This window comes from Pelophylax lessonae, assembly GCF_965119305.1.
Source record: "Pelophylax lessonae genome assembly, chromosome: 12".
NCBI classification, from domain to species: domain Eukaryota; kingdom Metazoa; phylum Chordata; class Amphibia; order Anura; family Ranidae; genus Pelophylax; species Pelophylax lessonae.
This window is the reverse complement of record NC_138779.1, coordinates 181,823,363-181,846,801: the sequence shown is the minus strand read 5'-3', so window position 1 is coordinate 181,846,801 and position 23,439 is coordinate 181,823,363. Positions and strand designations below refer to the sequence as shown.

At 44.9% G+C, this 23,439-nt stretch overlaps 1 protein-coding gene across 1 annotated transcript in view; it reads left to right on the top strand.

Annotated features, from left to right (window-relative positions):
- CLEC11A (C-type lectin domain containing 11A) overlaps positions 1 to 23,439 on the top strand; it is a 34,924-nt gene that overhangs the window by 1,549 nt on the left and 9,936 nt on the right. Inside the window, exon 2 of the mRNA XM_082273924.1 lies at positions 10,614 to 11,115. Within this exon, the coding sequence (XP_082130050.1) occupies positions 10,614 to 11,115 (502 nt within the window). The remainder of the gene's footprint in view (positions 1 to 10,613; positions 11,116 to 23,439) is intronic.

Sequence of the window (23,439 nt, the reverse complement as noted above, 5' to 3'; positions counted from 1 at the left end):
ATGCAAACACAGGGAGAACAGGCAAACTCCAGGCAGGTAGTGCCATAGTTGGAAATCGAACCGATAACCCTAGTGCAGCAGATTCCCATAAATAACATTTCTCAAGAAAACATCTTCAAACTGCTTTTTACCAATTCATGGCATCCACAGCTCCCAAAATAAAATTGTAATTGGGTTAAGGCTGGCAGTACACTATTATTTTTTTTCCACAACACTAGTATGGAAATTCTGAAAAATCATTTCTCAAAACATTACTGAGTCAACTAATTTTGTTTGAAAGCTCTTAAATTTTCATCCTGCTACTTGAATGGAATCCCAGATAAACTAAACAGGTTTCATTACAATGTGTGTGGTTTTTCCGAAAATTAAAACCGCAAGTTTGTTTGTGCAAGAAAAGTTTTCCTATTATGCATGGAATTTTCTCTTTACCATAATCAAAAACAAAACCCGGGTTTAACCACTTGCCTACTGTGCACTTAAACCCCCTTCCCATCCAGGCCAATTTTCAGCTTTCAGCGCTGTCACACTTTGACTGACAATTGCGCGGTCATGCTACACTGTACCCATATGAAATTTTTATCATTTTTTTCACACAAATAGAGCTTTCTTTTGGTGGTATTTAATCCTCTCTGGGTTTTTTATTTTTTACAAAAAAAAAAAGAATAAAGACAGAAAATTTTGGAAAAAAAAAAATTTTCTTATTTTCTGCGAGTAAATTTTGAAAATAAATGTTTCTCCTTCACTGATGTGCGCTGATGAGGCGGCACTGATGGGCACTGATAGGCTGCACTGATGGGCACTGATGAGGTGGCACTTATGGGCACTGATGAGGAGGTACTAATATGCCGCACTGATGAGCACTGATAGGCAGCACTGATAGGCGGCACTGATGAGCAATGATAGGCGGCATTGATGAGCACTGATAGGCGGCACTGCTGGGCACTGAGAGGTGGCACTGCTGGGCACAGAGGTGGCACTGACGGGCGGCACTGATGGGCACTGGCGGATGGCACTGATGGACACTGACGGGTGGCAATGATGAGCACTGATGGGCGGCACTGATGGGCAGCACCATCAGTGCCCACACTCAGTGCCCATAGTGCTGCCAGTCAGTGCTCATCAGTGCCTAGATGAGCAGGCACTGATGGGCACTGACTGGCAGCACTATGGGCACTGATTGTGGGCATTGATGGGGGGCACTGATGGGGGGCAATTTGTGTATGTTTTTTACCTTTAGTAATCAGGGCACTGGTGATCAGTGCCCTGATTACATTCCTGTGTGTCCCCGGCGCTGTGAGGCTCTCCCTCCTTCCTCACACTGCAGGCTCTGTGTGAGGAAGGAGCGCCGGCGATGAGAGATGATCTCATATGTTTACATATGAGATCATCTCTCATTGGACGGTCCGATCACGTGGTGAATGGCCGATGTGATTGGCCATTCACCAGGATCTGTGATTGCTGTGTCCAAGGGACACGGCCGACACAGATTTTCCCCGATGCGCGCTTGCGGGAGCGCGCGGGGAGCCTGTGTCTTGGAGGCCGTATAAAGACGGCCTCCCGAAAATTCAAGTCCGCACTGCAGCCGTATATAGGCTGTAGCGCGGATGGGAACTAGTTAACTCTACTAACCATTGGAAAATTAAATGAACATTCTGAAAATTATTTTTTTTTTTAAATAAAATAATAATGGTGAATGTCCAGCTTAAATTGGAAATACAAGGCATCTGAGCACCACAAATCAAAAATACAGTTTCATTCTTTTTTAATATTCAAAGCAAACTCACCCATCCAGCCAGGTCTCTATGCTTTATTTTGCGGAGAAATCACTAATTTCTTACTGCGTTCATCTTGAGTAAGGGCAAATGATTTATGAAGAAATTACTTCCTGGAATCCATCTTTCTTAGTTCAGGCATACAGGCAGGAGGGTGGGCTTAGCTGAGAAAACCCCTCCTGAGCAGGCCTGGGATGTGTGACATCATTTGACCAGGAAGTAACTGAAGAAATTAAAAAAAAAAAAAAAAAGTTTAATACAAGTAAATATGATATATCTTATCTATTTACTAATGCTAGCAGCATAAGGCCTGTGCTGTCCTACTATCCATTAGCTGACAGCCAGTTAATAAAACAGACAGAAATAGCATTGTGTTTTATTCCAAAACTGAATTTACTTCTATCAATAGTTCTGTAAACTGCAATACAATCAGAGAGACTAACAATTATGTATTACATGTGACACTTTGCTAATAAGCACAACATTAAACATTACTATGCAGAAAGCTTATATTAAAATGATATATCAAACACACAACAGTGCAGTCCAAGTGTAAAATGAACTTTGGGAAATAATAAATAGACTTACAGGCATTTGTGTATCTAGGGGAAAATATGGAGATCTTCACTTGTCTGCATCAGAACTAAAATGGCTTCTGTATCTGAGGTAAAATCGTTATGTGGTAACCAAGGGGAAAACTTTATGTTATTCAAAAAGAAACTTTATTAACAAAGCCTTTCTGTTTCTTCCTGTGAGGAACTGAACTGCAATTGCAACAGGCTACCACCAGGTGTCCTCAAAATGAAAATATTATAGACAATTCTATAATAGACAGCACATGGCCCCTTTCAGACATGGCGGACTCTGCTCAGCAGGGGATATCTCCACTAATCCCTGTTGAGCTGGCGGATGACAGGTCTGTGTTCACTCCACTATGCAGAGCAGACACAGACACAGCCTGCTGTTCTCTATGCAGCAGTCGTATAAAAATGGACCGCCTGTCCATTTCCATCCAACTGTAATCTGATCCGATCGGTGAATGGGGGAACGGTTCTCCATCTGTCTGTTTTTAGCAGACAGGATTGGATCTAAAGCCCTGTACACACGTACTGATCGTCGGCCGAAACGATCGGCCGTCTTTTGTCCAGGGCTGTCGTGTCTGTTGAAAACTGCAAAAGACTGCACACGAATTTTGTCGGCCAACAACAGCCGACTGCAGAAGTGATGTCATGTGATGGTTAACTTTCCGTGTGTTTTTTCTTTTCTGAGCATGCCCAGTCTTGCTAATCTGCTGTCTGTCGGCCGAAATCTGTACTGACTGGCGAACAATCGGCATTCTGGTGTTGGCCAACAAAAATTTTAATGCCTGCACGACAGATTCTGTTCGGCCGAAAATGCGCTGTCGGCTGTCGGAAGCATCATACTAACAAGCCTACAATCAGCCGATCGGTCGTCGGCCGAATATTTACACCAACAATCGGTACGTGTGTACGGGGCTTAATGCTGGAGGGTGTCAGCGAACACATGTCCGCTGACATCCACCGTTCCATAGGGAGCTATGGATGGGTCCAATCCGGTCCGTCTGAAACCCAATCGTCCATCAGTGTGAAAGGGGCCTTAGGATTAAAAAAAGTAAAAGTTGATTGAGAGTGAAGTTCATCTTTAACGGAGGAATGTGCACAAATTTAATATCCTTATGCCTTGAGAATAAAGGTTTGTTCGGGGTACTTAGCCTTCACTCCATGATTGGGGTTATCCCCTCCTTTATCCATAAGCTGGAGTGAGGAGCAACAATCCTATTTTAATTGAGGGTGATACTGCCAGAAATCTCCTCATATTGCTTGAGAGATGGTGCTGTGGGTGATAGACTGAATGGCAATCCTACCGCACATGCGCAAAGCCATAGCACAATGACATCACAATGCAATTGAGTAATGATGTCACATGCGTCCAGAGCGGGATGACGTCATTGCGCATGGATGCATGTCGGCTATTTTGCTCAAATTGTTCTAAATACGGGGTGATCAAAAAATTAGATGCAATTTTCTTTTCATCACCATGGGCTTTATATGTTTGTTTGTCCCATTTTTGCTTTATTTTTTATTTGATTTGGTGTACTTTTTTTGTATTCCTGAAAGCTCATTTAGGGAGCGAAACATGTCGAGTTAAAGTGATTGTAGAGTCTCATTTTTTTTTCTTTTAAAATAAGAAACGGGTTATACTTCACATCTCTGTGCAGTGCTTTTGCACAGAGGAGCCTGGATCCTCCTCTTCTCGGGTCCCTGGCTGGAGATTTTGGCCCCTCCCTCCTGTTGAATGCCCCCACAGCAATCAGCTTGCTATGGGGGCACCCAAGCCGCAGCTCCATGTATTCATTCAGACACGGAGTCGGGGTTCCCCCCCCCCCTCCTCATTGTCTAACTGAGTTTGATTGACAGCAGCGGAAGCCAACGGCGCCACTTCTGTGTCTCAGCCAATCAGGAGGGAGAGTCCCAGATTACTTAGGCATTCTTGGACATCGCTGGATCAAGAGGGGGCTCGGGTAAGTATAAGGCCTCTTTCACACGGGCATTCCGCATGTCCGTATATCACTCCATCCGTTTGCGGATGATATACGGACATAATGCATGTCAATGGGATTGTGGATGTCAGCGGATGACCATCCGCTGACATCCGATTTTTATCCTTTCAGTTCTGTTCCGTTTTTTTGGAATGGAACAGAACCCTATTTTTCTTCCGTTTAAAAAACGGAAAGGACGCAAAATCGGATGTCAGCGGTGTCATCCGCAATCCCATAGACATGCATTATGTCTGTATATCATCCGCAAACGGATGCGATGACATACCGACTGGATGACACAAGTATCATCCATGTCCGTAAAAAAAAAAAAAAAATTAATAAAAGTGCTGGAGCGGATCGAAATACGGTCCGCTCCGTGTGAAAGAGGGGGCTGACGCACACAGAACTCTTTATCTTAATGCATTAAGAATAATAAAAAAAAAAACCTTTTGCTTTTAGTGCCACTTTAATTTAGGTATTGCACCTTATTTTTCACCTCTTTGGGGGGACATGGTTTATTAGGATGATGAATGAATAATTTTCAATGTAGATATGAGAGTTTGTAATTTTTGACTAACGAGTGGCTTGGATGCATCACACCATTGCACGGTAATTGGCCAGTCAAATTGTCTTAGAGACAGAAATTGTTACTTATCTTTATAGATTTACTGGTTATTCCCAATATAGGGATTGGTCAGAAAACCATTAAGTTAACCCTTTTGTTCTCCCCTCTTTCTGTTCTCTTACCACTCAAAAACCCTCATTTGCTATCTTTTTGATTCACATATAAATATCCTTGGGTGGGGATTTCTATCTCTAAATCTTTTGGGGTAGCAGTGAAGAAAGAGACACATTAGTCATTGCTTAATTAGGGGCTTATGTTTCCCATCCTAAAAGTATAAACACTCTTTCTCGTGATTTATAACCTCATAAATGTGAAGATTTTCTCTCTCCTTTTGGCCATTGGTGTTTGGGCATGCGCAGCCCCGTTTCTAGTGTTTTCAGTGTAAGTACTTGCCAGTAAAAGGGAGTTTGTACATTATAGCAGGCAATTTGTTAAGTAGTAACTTTTAACCATTTGCCAACCGCCGCATTACTATTTACTGCGGCGGTCAGCCCCGTACAGGCAAAGTGACGTAGTTCTACGTCGCTAGCCTGAGAGCCTCTAAGGGGCGAGCGCGTGCCGCCAGAGGCGCGCTCCCGCCCCCGCTCATTCCCTAACAAGTCCACGCGTGTGACCGGCGGACCATGGAAAGGGAGAAAGGAAGGCGGCTGATGTAAACAAAGCCGCCTGTCATCCTCCCTGATCTAACTGCAGAGATCATATGATCCTATGTAGGATCGTATGTCTCTGTGGTTACATCACTAGCCACACCCCTTTACAGTTAGAAGCATGCCCCTAGGGACACACTTAACCCCTGCATCACCAATAAAGTTAACCCCTTCCCTGCCAGTGTCATTTTTACAGTAACAGTGCATATGTATAGCACTGATTACTGTAGTAATGTCACTGGTAATCCCAAAAGTGTCAAAAATGTCAGTCAAGGGTCCGATCTGTCCGCCGCATTGTCGCAGTCCCGCAAAAAAAAAAAAAACGCAGATCGCCGCCATTATTTCCCTTAGTTAGTAAACGCAATAACTTTTGCGCAAACCAATCAAAATACGCTTATTGCGATTTTTTTACCAAACATATGTAGCAGAAAACAAATTGGCCTAAAATGTTAAAAAATTTAGATTTTTACATTTTTTTTTTGGGGGGGGGGAATTTCATATAAAAAAATGTGAAAAATATTGTTATTTTTTCAAAATTGTCGCTCTTTTTTTGTTTATAGCGCAAAAAGTAAAAATCGCACAGGTGATCAAATACCACCAAAAGAAAGCTCTGTTTGTGGGGAAAAAAAGGATGTCAATTTCATTTGGGTACAGTGTCGCACGACTGCCCAATTGTCCGTTAAAATCACGCAGTGCCGAATCGCAAAATAGGGCCTGGTGAGGAAGGGGGTAAAATCTTCCGGGGCTTAAGCGGTTAATGGAAGAACGTCTGTGGTGACATGATAGAAGAAATGGGCAGGGTTGATCTTATCTGCAGTTTCTGGCAGTGTCATTTTTCTGTCCAGGGATTTGATGTTTTTGTAGCGTGTAGAGAAAGGCCCTGTTCACACCCGAGCGTTTTTTTTTCAGCTCGTCAAACGCTCATCTCGGAAGTCTCAAAACGCCCAACAAGCAAAATCGTATTAATTTCACTTGCCCCTGTTCACATATGAGTGTTTTGTCACATGAAGCAAAATGCCTGAAGCTCAGAAAAGTACATGAGCTTCTATTTTGGCAGATTACAAGTTTTTGTTAGATGTCAATGCCTGCCTCCAAACACCTGCAAACAACGCCTGAAAAATGCCTGAAAAAAGCCCCCCCCAAAAAAATCCTGAAAAATAGCTAAAAAAACGCCTAAAAAAACGTCTGAAAACAATACGCTCAGGTGTGAATGGAGCCCTAAAGAAGGTGATGAAGGCAGGACTGATACTTTGAAATGTACCTTTAATGGAATTGAGTACTATATATTATCAGCTGGAATAGTTCTTGCCTATAATTGCCTACATATGTGAACAGTTCTCTTCTGCACTTCAAAGAGCGCCGTGATAAAGCACATTCCAGACATGCTACTATGCCAATACTAACTTCTGACTATGAAGAAGGTGTTTTGGCCCACCTGTTCCTACTTCCTGTTATTCATACTGGGCAGTAATTGTGGCTTTCACATCTACTGGCCCACAGCGTGGAAGAGGTGGGGCTATGGCAAAACTCCAAATTACACATAGAAGGTTGGTATTTACATGGTAGAATGTTTGCGATTTCATGGTCCTGGAGTATTCTAGTAAAGAGCAGGTAACTTAACAGGTAGATTGAGCATGCAGGTAGCTTTAGGAATGTACTAAAAAATACAATTTGTATTTTACAAGTTGTCAGTCCTAGTGCGGGCTTACCAGTGGCGGCCCATCCATTGGGGTGCAGGGGCACCACCCCCCTATCTATGCATCCGGCCCCTTAATCTACATGCAGGGCGCCGGCCGCATGGATTTCAATAGGGTTTTTTTTTTTTTTTAAGCATGTGAGGCTCTAATAGGCTTCAAAAAAGGATGGACTGGGGGTGCAGAGCACTGCGTCCTGGGCCCACCCAGTTGTATGACAATAGCGAATGAATATTCGCTATTATCACACTGATTTTCCTCCCAGCCAATCAGGAAGAAGGTCATGAGACCCTTTTCCTGATTGGCTGTAAAGAGAAGTGATTTTACTGGCCATTGGCCAGGAAGAGGGAGGAGTCGTAGGGCCGGAGAAGACTTACAGCCGCTCGGGGAAGGAGCAGATAAGGATGCCGGCCCCCCCAAATTTTAATTCACCAGCCACCACTGGGGCTTACATTAAACCTCATTCTTTTCTAAAGTGTGAAGTGTAATCCCTGTTTTCAGTGGTAACCCCTAGAGATGGGAAGTCCTCGAAAAGGCAGAAAATTTTAGAAAAAGAAAAAAACCCTTCAGATTTTTTTTTCCAAAGCAGTTTTCTATTTTTTTTTTCCTTTAAAAACTAGAAAAAATGTGGAATATGTCTCTTACAATGATAAATGATATATCTATGACATGTTATTTAAACTATATACCTGAGGACCCTAATGAAAGTTTTCTGAGACTTTATGTAAACTCCTAAATTATTGCAAGTTCTCTCAGGTGAAGACAAGCAAATCCTGGAATACAATTCGAGTAACACTGTACTTCTCAATTCAGTTCTCAAACAAGAGAACATTTCTGCCACTAGGGGGTACTGCAGGGGAAAGGCTTCAGTTTAGTTTGCTTGTGGGCTCCACCTTGAACCTCCTACAGTTTGGTGATTGTTGGGACACAGTAGATGGTAGTTTCTGTTCTCTTAGGCCTTAATTGACAGGTACAGTGCCTTGGAAAAGTATTCATACTCATTGAAATTTTCCACATTTTGTCATGTTATAACTAAAAACGTAATTAATTTTATTGGGATTTTATATGATAGACCAACACAAAGTGGCACATAATTGTGAAGTCGAAGGAAAATGATAAATGGTTTTCAAATTTTTCAAATATCTGAAAAGTGAGGCATGCATTTGTCTTTAGCCCCCTTTTACTCTGATACCCCTAACTAAAATCTAGTGAAACCAATTGCCTTTAGAAGTCACCTATTTAATAAATAGAGTCCACCTGTGTGTAATTTAATCTCAGTGTAAATACAGCTGTTCTTTGAAGCCCTCAGAGGTTTGTTAAAGAACCTTAGTGGACAAACAGCATCATTAAGGCCAAGGAACACACCAGACAGGTCAGGGTAAAGTTGTGAAGTTTAGAGCAGGGTTAGATTATAAAAAAAATAAAAAATATCCCAAGCTTTGAACATCTCATGCAGCACTGTTCAATCCATCATCAGAAAATGGAAATATTATGGTACAACTGCAAACCCACCAAGACATGGCCGTCCACCTAAACGGACAGGCCAGGCAAGATGCATTAATCAGAGAAGCAGCCAAAAGGCCCATGGTGACTCTGGAGGAGCTACAGAGATCCACAGCTCAGATGGGAAAATCTGTCCACAGGACAACTATTAGTCGTGCACTCCACAAATGTGGCCTTTATGGAAATTTGGCAAGAAGAAAGTCACTGTTGAAAGAAAGCCATAAGAAGTCCTGTTTGCAATTTGTTAGAAGCTATGTGGGGGACACAGCAAACATGTGGAAGGAAATGCTCTGCTCAGAGGAGACCAAAATTGAACTATTTGGCCTAAAAGCAAAACGCTATGTGTTGCAGAAAACAAACACTGCACATCACCCTGAACACACCATCCCCACCTGTGAAACATGGTGGTGGCAGCATCATGTTGTGGGGATGTTTTTCTTCAGCTGGATGGATGGAGCCAAATACAGGGCAATCTAAGAAGAAAACCTGTTAGAGTTTACAAAAGACTTGGGACTGGGGCAGAAGTTCACCTTCCAGCAGGACAACGACCCTAAACATACAACCATAGCTACAGTGGAATGGTTTAGATCAAAGCATATTTATGTGTTAGAATGGCCAAGTCAAAGTCCAGACCTAAATCCAATTAAGAATCTGTGGCAAGACTTGCTGTTCACAGACGCTCTCCATCCAATCTAACAGAGCTTGAGCTATTTTTCAAAGAAGAATGGGAAAACATTTCACTCTCCAGATGTGCAAAGCTGGTAGAGACATTCCCGAAAAGACTTGCACTTGTAATTGCAGCGAAAAGGGGGTTCTACAAACTATTGACTCAGGGGGGCCGAATACAAATGCACGCCACACTTTTCAGATATTTGTAAAAAATATTGAAAACCATTTATAATTTTCCTTCCACTTTACAATTATGTGCCATTTTGTGTTGGGCTATCACATGAAATCTGGCTATCACATGAAATCCCACTAAAATATTTTAATTTTAAATGGATGGATTAAATAATAAATTTACATTTTTGGTGGTAACAAGACAAAATGTGGAAGATTTCAAGAGGTATGAATACTTTTTCAAGGCACTGTAACAGAGTGAATATGTCTGATAAATTCGTTTTTTTTTTTTTTTTTTTTAACCTCTAAATAATTCCTATTATTGTTCTCCACCATCACAGAATAATGTTTCCCTATAGTCTGGTCAGTAAATAGTTTTTTCTTTTCTTCCTCTCAATAAAAATGGTAAGACCAACATCTAGAGTTTAGAAACATTTTCACGGTGCAATTTCTGCTGAGAGCAAAGCTGCAATTTACAAATATAGTGAGAAGACATATTCTTTTCCAAATGCTACAAGGATGACAAAAACACATCCTGGCATACCAGAGGAATACTTTATGGAATGAAATGATGAGTACCATAATGAAAGCCCGAGTAGCTTTTTCCTCCAGAATTCCCATTCCAGCAACACTCTTTCTGCTTCTTCAAATATTTTTGCACAAAGTATTTCTTCACTAGCAGCATCTTCAAGTAACCACGGCCTCCCAAACATGCTCAATACTCTTATTTATAGATAAAATGACACCTAAAAAATCCGGAGAAAAAAAAAACTTTTTCCCAAGGCTTAAAATTTTTCGGAAATTCACATCTCTAGTAACCCCACTTAACAGGTTAGAAATGCGGGAAAACAAGTAGAAGAGGGTGGTCTGCGATTTTGTTTAGTGGTCTAAAAAGAAGACCTGAAGGTGAAATTAAAATGTGTGCAAACATCCGTGCACCTTTCAACACTAACATGGTCTTTATTTTTCCAGTTCCTGCTTGGTGATCTCGAAGTCACAGTTCCACCAGAGAAACCTCTGATGCCTCCTAAATCTGCAACAAAATTATCCTTTAACGTCACCTTGATTTCAGTTTCCAAGAAAGAGGAAAAGAAAGATGTGGACCTACAACATAAGGAGACAGAGGAGCTGAACATTGAGATGCAGGAAGAGGAGGAAGAAAGAGAGAGGGAGGAGGAGGAAGAAAGAGAGAGGGAGGAGGAGGAAGAAAGAGAGAGGGAGGAGGAGGAGGAAGAAGAGGTAAAGGAGGAGGAGGAAGAGAACGAAGAAGAACAGGAGCAGGAAGATCTGCTAGAAGAAGAAGAAGAAAAAGAAATAGAAGAGAGGAAGAAAAAGAAGAAGCAGAAGCAGAGGCAGAAGCAAAAGCAGAAGCAGAAAAAGAAGGTGAAATCCAAGGAGAATATGGTAACAGAAGCAATAGGGACAGCACAGACACCAACTACAGTACCGGCAGATGACAACTTGTCCTATATCTGTGAGTAGGTTTACCTTCGAGCTTTCAATGTTTGATTTCCAATTCTAGGGTTATTTTGTAACTTGGTCATTCATGTCATGTGATAAGGTACTCTAAGTCCCGAGACAAAATGGGCTCAAGTAGTACCTAGTAAGAATTATTCATATTAAAGCCGAAGTCAGAATTTGGCAAGGCAACTCCTACCTGCCACCCCCCCCCCCCCCCCAATCCACATGTCATAATAACAAACTTGTTTTATAGGTCCACGTTGGTTTGCGCAGCAGGAGAGCCACACTGCCGCAGTAAAAAGGCGGCGTGTGGTCGGCAACCGGTTAAAGGGTTAGTTCACTTTTTAAAAAGAAAAATGCCTATTCATGTAAGGGGCTTCTATAGATAAAAACAAACTGTGCAGCCTTGACCACAGTTGAATAATGTTCTTGCTATAGGTGTAGGCCATTTCTGTACATCATGAAACCTAGGTTTGCCAGCTCATCCCTTTAGCCAATGTTCACATTGACATGTCAAATCAGAGCCTATTGCTGGCAATGGCACTGTCCAAATTGGTGCGATGCCGACTTTGCGGCACCGCACCCGATCCCCAAAAGCAGTTTCTGCACTACTTTCCTCTCCCTCCCCCCTCCTCTTGTGTTAGGCACTGCTCCCTTTCCTCTCCCCCACTCCCCTTGTGGTAGGCACAGCTCCTATTTCTCTCCCCCCTCCTCTTGTGGTAGGCACAGCTCCTTATCCTCTCCCCCCTCCTCTTGTGTTAGGCACAGCTCCTTTTCCTCTCCCTCCCCCCTCCTCTTGTGGAAGGCACAGATCCTATTTCTCTCCCCCCTCCTCTTGTGGTAGGCACAGCTCCTATTTCTCTCACCCCTCCTCTTGTGGTAGGCACAGCTCCTATTCCTCTCCCCCCTCCTCTTGTGGTAGGCACAGCTCCTATTTCTCTCCCCCCTCCTCTTGTGGTAGACACAGCTCCTATTCCTCTCCCCCTCCTCTTGTGGTAGGCACAGCTCCTATTCCTCTCCCCCTCCTCTTGTGGCAGGCACAGCTCCTATTCCTCTCCCCCTCCTCTTGTGGTAGGCACAGCTCCTATTCCTCTCCCTCCCCCCTCCTCTTGTGGTAGGCACAGCTCCAATTCCTCTTCTCCCTCCTCTTGTGGTAGGCACAGCTCCTATTCCTCTCCCCCCTCTTCTTGTGGTGGGGACAGCTCCTATTCCTCTCCCTCCCCCCTCCTCTTATGGTAGGGACAGCTCCTATTCCTTTCCCCCCTCCCCTTGTGGTAGGCACAGCACCAAATTCTCTCCCCCCTCATCTTGTGGTAGGCACAGCTCCTATTCCTCTCCCTTCCCCCTCCTCTTGTGGTAGGCACAGCTCCTATTCCTCTCCCCCTCCTCTTGTGGTAGGCACAGCTCCTATTCCTCTCCCTTCCCCCTCCTCTTATGGTAGGCACAGCTCCTTTTCCTCTCCCTCCCTCCTCTTGTGGTAGGCCCAGCTCCTATTCCTCTCCCTCCCTCCTCTTGTGGCAGGCACAGCTCCTATTCCTCTCCCCCCTCTCCCCTTGTGGTAGGCACAGCTCCTATTCCTCTCCCCCTCCTCTTGTGGTGGGCACAGCTCCTATTTCTCTCCCTCCTCCTCTTGTGGTAGGCACAGCTCCTATTCCTCTCCCTCCCCCCTCCTCTTGTGGTAGGCACAGCTCACATTCCTCTCCCCCCCCCTCCTATTTTTTTGGGTCCCTTTGTATATATATTATATTGTCAAAAGTATTTGGACGCCTGCCTTTACATGCACATGACCCTTAATGGCATCCCAGTCTTAGTCCCTAGGGCAGGGATCCTCAAACTACAGCCCTCCAGCTGTTGTGGAACTACACATTCCATGAGGCATTGTAAAACTCTGACATTTACAGAAATGACTTAGCATCATGGGAATTGTAGTTCCTGAACAACTGGAGGGCCATAGTTTGAAGACCCCTGCCCTAGGGTTTAATATTGAGTTGGCGCACCCTTTGCAGCTGTAACAGAGTCAACTCTTCTGGGAAGGCTGTCCATAAGGTTTAGGAGTGTGTCTATGGGAATTTTTGACCATTCTTCTAGAAGCACATTTGTGAGGTCAGATACTGATAATGGACGAGAAGGCCTGGCTCGCAGTCTCCGCTCTAATTCATCCCAAAGGTGTTCTATTGGGTTGAGATCAGGACTCTGTGCAGACCACTTAAGTTCCTCCACCACAAGCTTTTCTCATCCATGTCATTATGGACCTTGCTTTGGAGGTTGCTGCTGGAGTCTTCTTCCACTCCTCCACTACGACATCACGGAGCTGGTGGATGTTAGAGACTTTGCGCTCCTACAGCTTCCGTTTTAGGATTCCCTACAGATGCTCAATAGGGTTTAGGTCTGGAAACACGCTTGGACAGTCCATGTTAAACTGCTGTATGGTCTTGGCCACCGTGCTGCAGCTCAATTTCAGGGTCTTGGCAATCTTCTTATAGCCTAGGCCATCTTTATGTAGAGCAACAATTCTTTTTTTCAGATCCTCAGAGAGTTCATTGCCTTGAGGTGCCATGTTGAACTTTCAGTGACCAGTATGAGAGAGTGAGAGCGATAACACCAAATTTTACACACCTGCTCCCCGTTCACACCTGAGACCTTGTAACACTTTTGTTGCCAGTGGTTTAGACATTAAAGGCTGTGTGTTGAGTTATTTTGAGGGGACAGCAAATTTACACTGTTATACAAGCTGTACACTCACTACATTATATTGTAGCAAAGAGTCATTTCTTCAGTGTTGTCACATGAAAAGGTATAATAAAATAATTACAAAAATGTGAGGGGTGTACTTTTGTGAGATACTGTGTGTGTGTGTGTATATATGTATATATATATATATATATATATATATATATATATATATATATATATATACACACACACACACACACATGTATTACAAATCAACTAGGTTTGACATATATTGATAAGATTAGCTACACCAAACAAATTACTTACTTTATATTAATAAGCAAAAACATTGAAAATCCTATAAATTTTTTTGATGTTGAGTGCACCATTGACTTTAGTACAGTTGCAATGATCTCCGTAAAGTGTTAACATTTTACTGTTTTACTGAAGCTGGGCGGTGTGGGACTATGGGGCCGTTGTCAGGGTTACATCTGTACAAAGTACATGTGTCCCTAGAAGATATAACAGTCGGTAGTTGTGTTCCAGCCTTCAGGAGGTAATCTCAGTAAGGCAGTCGGGAAAGGCCCCAGTGGCGTTTATACGAGACCAGGAACATTCAGCGACTCACCTTCCTTACAAAACTCATCAGGACTCCAAGAGCACACCACAAACCACAGAGCCAACAGCCTAGACTCTGAGGTCATAAGCATCTGTTAAGCCACGAGCAGAGATAAAGCTGCATTCTCAGTATATTTATTTTTCCACAGCTAAGCTGGGAAAAAGCCGAGTTTGGTTTTTCAGCATTGGATGTGGAATTAGATATTTACTTTAGTAGTTCCACATCACCTGCTTATTAGAGAGTATAAATGGGCTTTAGAATGATGCTCCTGTATGTCAACTTTAGGACCTATCAATAAAAATAGGAATTTTAAAATTCAACAAACTGAATCGAAACCGTAGGAAACAAAATCACAATGGTTTGGCTATACAGTATTACTACAAGTAAAAAAATAACTATATAGACCAGCCATTCTAAACTAGGGTTCCTCCATAGGTTGCTAGGGGTTCCTTGAGTGATGGCTAACTGACCTGCCATCTGATGGGGCATTCTGGCCACTATTGTAAGGGGGGCATTCTTTCCACTGTCTGCCACCAATGTAAAGGAGCATTTTCCCAATAACCCCCAATGGACTTACCGTATATATACTCAAGTATAAGCAGAGTTTTTCAGCATGTTTCTTCATGCTGAAAATGCAACCCTCGGCTTATACTCGAGTCACTGGCTAGAGTGTCTTTTTAAAAATGGTGCCGCTCGGTGCCGACGTGTCACTGCACATGTCCCGCATGCCCGGAAATAGCCGAACGTGTTCGGCCTTTCCCAAGCATCGGCGGCGCATTTGCGGTGATGTAATGGCGGCGCCAGGTGGCACGATTTTTAAATCGAAGACGCCTCACTGACCGGTAAGTGAGACTCCTCCGCTGCCCCTGCATTTCCTCATGCAGTGCTACGGGCATGGTACAGGACATTCTCCTGTACCATGCCTGCAGCACTGCATCTCCTGTGCCATGCCTGTACATACTGTGCCATGCCTGTACTTACTGTGCCATGCCTATACCTACTGTGCCATGCCTATAACTACTGTGCCATGCCTATAACTACTGTGCCATGCCTATACGTACTGTGCCATGCCGGTACATACTGTGCCATGCCTGTACATACTGTGCCATGCCTATACCATCACCTGTGCTATGCCTATACCATCACCTGTGCCATGCCTATACCATCTCCTGTACCATGACCTGTGCCATGCCTGTACCATGACCTGTACCATGACCCGTGCCATGCCTATACCAACACCTGTGCCATGCCTGTATTATCACCTGTGCCATGCCCTTACCATGACCCCTGCAATGCCTGAACTATGACCTGCGCCATCTCCTGTACCATGCCCGCAGCCCCTGTTTTGTGTTTCGTGGTGGTCCAGTAGCTGCTGCATTTCCCACCCTAGGCTTATACACGAGTCAATAAGTTTTCCCACTTTTTTGTGGTAAAATTAGGTGTCTCGGCTTATATTCGGGTCGGCTTATACTCGAGTTTATACGGTATCCTAACATGGGCTCCCTAAGACCTAAAAATTAGTTCAAGGGTTTCCTTGAGGTAAACATTTTGAGAAAGGCTGCTCTAGACCAGTGTTTCTCAACTTTTTTTTCCATCAGGGCACCTTTTTGAATTATGGACAATCTCAAGGCACCCCATTCTAAAATGAAATGAACTATTCTAATAGTTTTACATAGTTACATTGTTACATAGTTAGGTTGAAAAAAGACACAAGTCCATCTGGCTCAACCAATAAAAGACAAAAAAAAAAAAAAAAAGAAAACAGTAATGAAGACCCAACCATACAATCCCATATACACAATCCTATACCTGCAGTTGATCCACAGATGAAGGTGAAAAACCCCCAGCAAAGCATGATCTAATTTACACAGGCAATAAAAAAATTAAAAAATCTAATTTTTTCATCATTTTAGGCCAATATGTATTCTGCCACATATTTTTGGTAAAAAAAAAAAAAAAATCCCAAGAAGCGTATATTGATTGGTTTGCGCAAAAGCTATTGAGTCTACAAACTAGGGGAAAGATTTATAGCATTTTTATTTATTTTAATTTTTTTTCCTAGTAATGGCGGTGATCTGCGATTTTTAGCATGACTGCGACATTGCGGTGGACAGATCAGACTCCTAAGTGACACTTTTGACATTTTTGGGGGCACCAGGGACATTACTACAGTAACCAGTGCTAAAAATTTGCACTGTTACTGTATTAATGACACTGGCAGGGAAGCGGTTAACTTCAGGGGCGATCAAAAGGTTAAGTGTGTTTCCCTAGGGCAGGGGTGGGGAACCTTTTTTCTGCCAAGGGCAAATTTGGGTATTTATGAAATCATTCGGGGGCCGTACAAAATTATCAACTTAAAAATGTGCCTCTTATATTTGGTCAAACATTTAACTCACCCCTAATGTGATGGGTGCAACTGCTTCTCTTTGGTGAGGTGTGTGATGTTAGCTAGTATTGATGATGTTGCTACTCGCAACTGGTTTTCCAGGTTTGCCTCGGTCAGTCTGGAGCACAGTCGACTCTTTGTGGTGGTAAGTTTTGAAAAGAACTGCTGGCGGGTACTGCTGGTGGGTACAGCTGGCTGGTACAGCTGGCTGGTACTGCTGGTGGGTACAGCTGGCTGGTACTGCTGTGGGTACTGCTGGCTCAGGCTGGTACTCCTGGCTTGTACTGTGCTGTGGGTACTGCTGGCTGATACTGCTGTGGGTACTGCTGGCTCAGGCTGGTACTGCTGTGGGTACTGCTGACTCAGGCTGGTACTGTGCTGTAGGTACTGCTGGCTGGTACTGCTGTGGGTACTGCTGGCTCAGGCTGGTACTGCTGGTTGGTACTGTGCTGTGGGTACTGCTGGCTTGTACTGCTGGTTTTAGGAGGCTGGTACTACTGGCTAGTACTGCTGGCTCTGGCTGGTACTGCTGGCTCTGGCTGGAACTTCTAGCTCTGGCTGGTACTGCTGACTCTGGCTGGTACTGCTGGCTCTGGCTGGTACTGCTGGCTCTGGCTGGTACTGCTGTGAGTACTGCTGCCTCTGGCTGATACTGCTGCTGGCAGAAAATACTGGCTAGCAGCGGCTCTGCGCTGGAGGAAGAGGCGATGTTTCCTGTATTGGTCACAGGCGGAGTGCATTTGATATCACTCCGCCTTTGACTCACTCAGACTGTCAGAATGGAGCCGGAACTATACAGGAAGCATCGGCTCCGTTCTGACAGATCAGCTGAGAGACACAGACTACACAGGGGGCCGGACCAAATGACTTCGAGGGCCGCATACGGCCCCCGGGACATAGGTTCCCCACCCCTGCCCTAGGGGATGCTTTCTAACTGTGTGGAGGATGGACGCACTAGATGAACACAGAGATCTGTGTTCCTGAATAGCAGGAACACAGAATCCCTGTGTTCATTTGTGACAGAACGGCAGTCTGCCTTGTTTACATAGGTAGACCACCGGTCTGTCTCTATGGGGAGCGATCGCGGGTGGCCAGAGGACATTGCGTCCGATGGACCCCCTGATTGGCTCCCCCTCTAGCCAATCAGTGCGCGCCCCCACTGGCTATTGCACAAAACGACGTACAGGTATATGTGCGGCGGCTGGCCAGCAAATGGTTAGTAACATACAATGGTGGAGGATGTTTTTTAAATTTTAACCCTTTGTTAGGACAGGCAGTGTTCCAATCTAGTTTACAGCTGACAATGAAGAACTGCGAACACAGTACAGACATTACAGAGTTAATTATGGTAAACTTTACTCCACAGCCCCTTCCTAAATATTACAAAGCAGGGATAGCATGGGTAGCACCCTCCTAGGTAGGTGCTAGGTAAAGCATAGTTATGGCCCTGTTCTGCTTATCAGGAGGGTCTGATCTGTTAGCTAGCTGTCTCGTTTCCAGGTGTGTCTATTGAGTCTGAGGAGTCTCCCCACTGTGTCCAATGAGGGATCGTGTTGGTCAGTGGAGGAAACCTAGCCAATGGCACATCAGGGTTTATGACTGTCTCAGTGGGCGGGGTCTACCTCAATGCACCCTGGGATTGGATATAAATCTGTAGGAAGCATGTGACAGGGTGTCTTTTGGTGGGAGCATCAGTCCCAGGAGGAGGGGACGGCTGTCTCTCCTCCTGTCAGTGGTAAAGGTGGTCCAGGCAGTCGGCCTAAGGGGATCAGAGGTTGAGCTGTGCTGCAGAGAGGGATCCAGAGTGTTGCTGACTGAGTGGAGCTGCTGGGCAGAAGTCTTCAGGAAAAACAGTACTGTGAGTACTCAAGATCCGCCCAGGGGGTCTGCCTAGGAGAGGGGACCACTCCAGAAGGTCAAGGGGATCCAGGAGCCAGATAACCTGTAGTATTGGCAGTGAAAGGGGGTGCCAAGTGTTCAAAGCCCTGAAGATAGGGAAGTGAAAGGGGGCACCAGTGTGGGCACTGAAGTGTTCGGCAGTGCAGCAAAGGTGTACAAGTAGCTACCTCGGTCAAGAGTACCTCAGGGAGCTAAAAGGGACTTCCACAGTAAAAAGGCAAGTTACAGCTTCAAGTCAGCGTTAACCAGCATCCGGCCAGCGTTAACCAGCGTCAAGCCAGCACTAATCAGCGTCAAGCAGCTTTTATCCAGAGTCCGCGTCAAGTTGTGTATAGTTCAGTTGCAGTAGTATCCCACTTATCCCTTCTCCCATCCAAGTTCCTAAATGAACCTAAAAAACCCAAAGATACTGGACTGGTCCTTGTCTCAGTGCTCACACTTGGAGAAACATGTTCAAAGGTACTTTTGTTGCACCCGGTGACCCAGGGGGACCCACAGCCAGCATCTATAATGGGAATTCCGCTACACATGAAATGATTTTTAATCAAGCAAAAACTTGACTGCATATGAGCACCACAAACCAAAACCCTAATGGCCATTTCACACGGGCTTTCCGAACAGGTCAGTTTTTGCAGGCGGACCTGATCTGATGCTCCATGCACCCCTATGGGCAGCGGATGTCAGCAGGTACATGTCCGCTGACACCTGCTGCTATCTGATCCGATCCTGTCCGTGAAATCCAGACTGATAGAAAACTGAATTTTTGTAAAATCTTACCTGTAAAGTTCCTTTCTCTGAGTCCTCCGACATTCGCCGCCCCCGCCCCTCTTTTGGGGTTTTTTCTTGTACACTTACTGCTATGCTACCAAACTGAGTTGGGAGTGTTCAATGCAGGGTTGTATTGACCAGTGGGACAGCCCCCATGGGTGTGTATATGCAAATGTCTTTGTTCTTTTGACTAAGTCTTATGCCTAGCTACTCCTGTGGAGCGGAAGTCAATACCCAATAGTGATGACGTAGAGGTGGCGGCGACTGTCGGAGGACGTAAGAGAAACCCTATTTCCCATCCGTCTGGAGGATTGGATAGGATCGGATGAAAATGGACAGGTGGTCCATTTTCATCCGATCTCCCATAGAGGAGAGCAGGGATCTGAAAGGTCTGTGTCTGCAAAGTAAGCAAAGTAAGCAGAGACGGACCTGTCATCCACCTGCTCAGCAGGGATCAGCGGATCAAAGCAAAACAGAGTCCGTCGGACGGAAAGCCCCTGTGAAAAGAATCTTTTTAATTCATTTTTAAAATTCCTTTAGGATGTGCCTTTTCACACAGTGGGGTCCCACACCCAAGTGTTACTAAGAGCACCCCTAGGGCGACCACTCCAAGGAGGCACAGACACCATGGATTCTCTGCCTTCCCAGCCCATGGCCAGACAAGGTATATCTGCTCAAATCAGGAGGAACTAGCCTCTTTAGGTTTTCCCAAGGAATTCCTCTCGGGCCCTGACAGTCTGCAGGTGCCTCAATTTCTGTTCCAGCCGGTACTAGCCTTCCAAGCCCCCATCACTCCAGCAGGGGTACAGTGGGTTCCCGAAAGTATTCACAGTGCTTCACTTTTTCCACATTTTCTTATGTTATAGCCTTATTCCAAAATGGACTGAATTCATTATTTTCCTCAAAGTTCTACAAACAATACCCCATAATGACAACATGAAGGAAGTTTGTTTGAAATCTTTGCAAATTCATAAAAAAAAAATTAAAGTTACTTACTGGTAACGTCTTTTCCAGTAGTCTTTCAGGACAGGCACTTCTGAGAGAACCTGGCTCCTCCCTTCTTAGGAAACACCGTCCCAATTTATTGGATTTAAGCCTCCCTCCAGCTGGCTGCCTCAGTTCTTTACGAGTACCTCCGGCCACTGGGGAGACACAAAGATATATCATACTAACCTCCATCCTCTGATCATCTTATATTCAGACCTTCTTCGGGTGGGTATTAGTGCTGTCCTGAAAGACTACTGGAAAAGACGTTACCAGTAAGTAACTTTAATTTTCCCTTATCGTCTTTCAGGACAGGCACTTCTGAGAGGATAAGAGAGTACTTACTTTCAGGGTGGGACTACCGCTTGCAGGACTTTTCGCCCAAAAGCCTGATCTTTAGCGGATAGCAGGTCCAGTCTATAGTGTTTGGAAAAAGTTGTGTAGCTGGACCAAGTTGCTGCCCGACAGATCTGCTCCGGGGTAGCACCAGCTCTTTCCGCCTGAGAGGCCGCCATTGCTCTTGTAGAGTGCGCCTTAATACCCATAGGGACCTCCTTACCGAAAAGCCTATAAGCATCACTGATGATTAATCTAAGCCATCTGGCTATTGAACGCCTGGACGCTTTAGTACCCTTCTTTGAACTATTAAATAAAACAAAAAAAGAGTCTGACTTCCTGAACTCCTTCGTGATGTTTAGGTATTGCAGAATGCATCTTCTGACATCTTAACTATGAAAACGAATTTCCTGTTCCCTCACAGGCTCTGAACAAAATGTCGGTAGCACTATCTCCTGGTCTCTATGGAACCTTGAGACTACCTTGGGTAGAAACGCTGGATCGGTTTTAAAGATAACCCGATCTGCAAAAATTTGTAAAAAAGGTGCTTTAACCGAAAGGGCCTCTAGCTCACTAACCCGCCTGGCGGTCGTGATTGCCACTAAAAAAAACTGTCTTGAGGGTTAAATTTCTCACCGAACAAGACTCCAATGGCTCAAATGGCTCTTTAATGAGAGCCTGCAAAACTAAAGACAAATCCCACATTGGAAATGGGAGATTTCCTGTTGGTCTTTGCCTATTCAGGGCTTTGAAAAAACGGATCACCCAGGGATCTTTTGCTAAAGGTATTTCGAGGAATACGCTAATGGCTGAAATTTGGCCTTTTAGGGTGCTGATGGCTAACCCTTTGTTAGCCCCCTCTTGTAGGAACTCGAGTACTGATACTGTACTTCCTACGTCTAAAGAGCTTGCTTTGCACCAGTTTCTAAAAAACTTCCAAGTTTTTAGGTAGATGCTCTGTGTCTCTTTCTTCCTGCTTCCTAGCAGAGTCTGCACCAGTTGGCCCGAGAAACCCTTGCTCTTTAACAGTTCTTCTTCAGTAGCCAAGCTGCAAGGTTCCAATGTTGTGTCTGAGGACAGAGTACTGGGCCCTGGGAGAGGAGATCTTCTCTCACTGGTAGCAACCAGGGGGGCTCTACCGCTAAGCGATTTAGGGTCGAGAACCACGGTCTCCTCGGCCAATGTGGTGCTATAAGTATTAGCGTCGTACTTTCCTCCTGAAACTTCCTCAAGACCGCTGGTATTAGCACTGGTGGGGGGAAGGCATAGGATTTGGGGAACACCCAGGGTTGAGCTAGAGCATCCACCCCTAGAGCTCCGTCCCATCTGCTCAGGGAAAAATATTGAGGTGTCTTTGTGTTCTGCCGTGAGGCAAACAGGTCGATGTTTGGCATTCCCCATCTCTGGGTAATTCCATTGAACACCTCCTGATTTAACGTCCAGTCTCCTTCTCTTACCGTCTTTCTGCTGAGAAAGTCGGCTAGTTGATTTAACTCTCCCTTGAGATGAACTGCCGAAAGAGAGAGAACTTGGACCTCGGCCCATTGCAAGATCTTCTTTGCCAGACCCCATAGGAGATTGCTTCTGGTTCCCCCCTGTCGGTTTAGATATGCTACCACTGTGGCATTGTCTGACCGTACCTGAATTCGGTGTCCCTGCAAGTCCTCCTGGAAGGCTCTGAGGGCTAACTCTACCGCCCTCAATTCCCTCCAATTGGAGGATTGTTTTGCTTCCTCCAGTCCCCAGGTCCCCTGGGCTAGCTTGGATCCCAGATGGGCCCCCCAGCCTATGCCGCTTGCATCTGTGGTGATGATGGTGGAGGCTATCTGAACCCAACAGAGGCCTTGTGATAGATTTTCGGCTTTTCTCCACCACCACAGAGATCTTTTCACTGCGGTTGGGATCTGTATGAAGGTATCCAGGGAATCCTGGCTGCGGTCCCAAGCTTCCAGGATGAATAGTTGCAGGGGACGAAAGTGCAGGCCTGCCCACTGAACTGCTGGGATGGCTGCTGTTAGTAACCCCAGTATAGACATGGATTGTCTGACTGAGATCGCTTGGTTTGCTTGCAACTGTCCTACTGCCTTGTTTATTTTCTGCTTTTTGTCCGGGGGTAAGAAGATTTTTTGGACCCTGGAGTCTATCTCGTACCCCAAGAACAATATCCTTTGTGTTGGTACTAAGGAGGATTTTTCTAAATTTAGTAGCCAACCCAGGTCTTCCAGAATCCGTGTTGCATCCCGGAGATCCCTGGACAATTGTTCTTGGGAGTGGGCGAAGAACAGCAGGTCGTCTAGGTATGCGATTACCGACAAACCCTGTAGTCGCATAAATGCCAAGGTCTCTGCCATTACCTTCGTGAATATTCGGGGGGACGAGGAGAGGCCAAAAGGGAGGGCCTTAAATTGCCAGTGCTGAATGTCCTCCCCTGTTTTTACGGCTAACCTCAGGAACTTTTGGCTTTTCTCTGCAATGGGAATGTGCAGGTATGCATCCTTGAGATCTATCGAGGCCATATAGCACTGTGGGGGAAGGATGGTTCTTATCGAATAGATAGAGTCCATCCTGAACTTCCTGTATCTGATTGAACGATTCAGGGGTTTTAAGTTTAAGATTAACCTGTAACTGCCTGAGGGCTTTATCACCACAAAGATGTGGGAGTAAAAACCTTC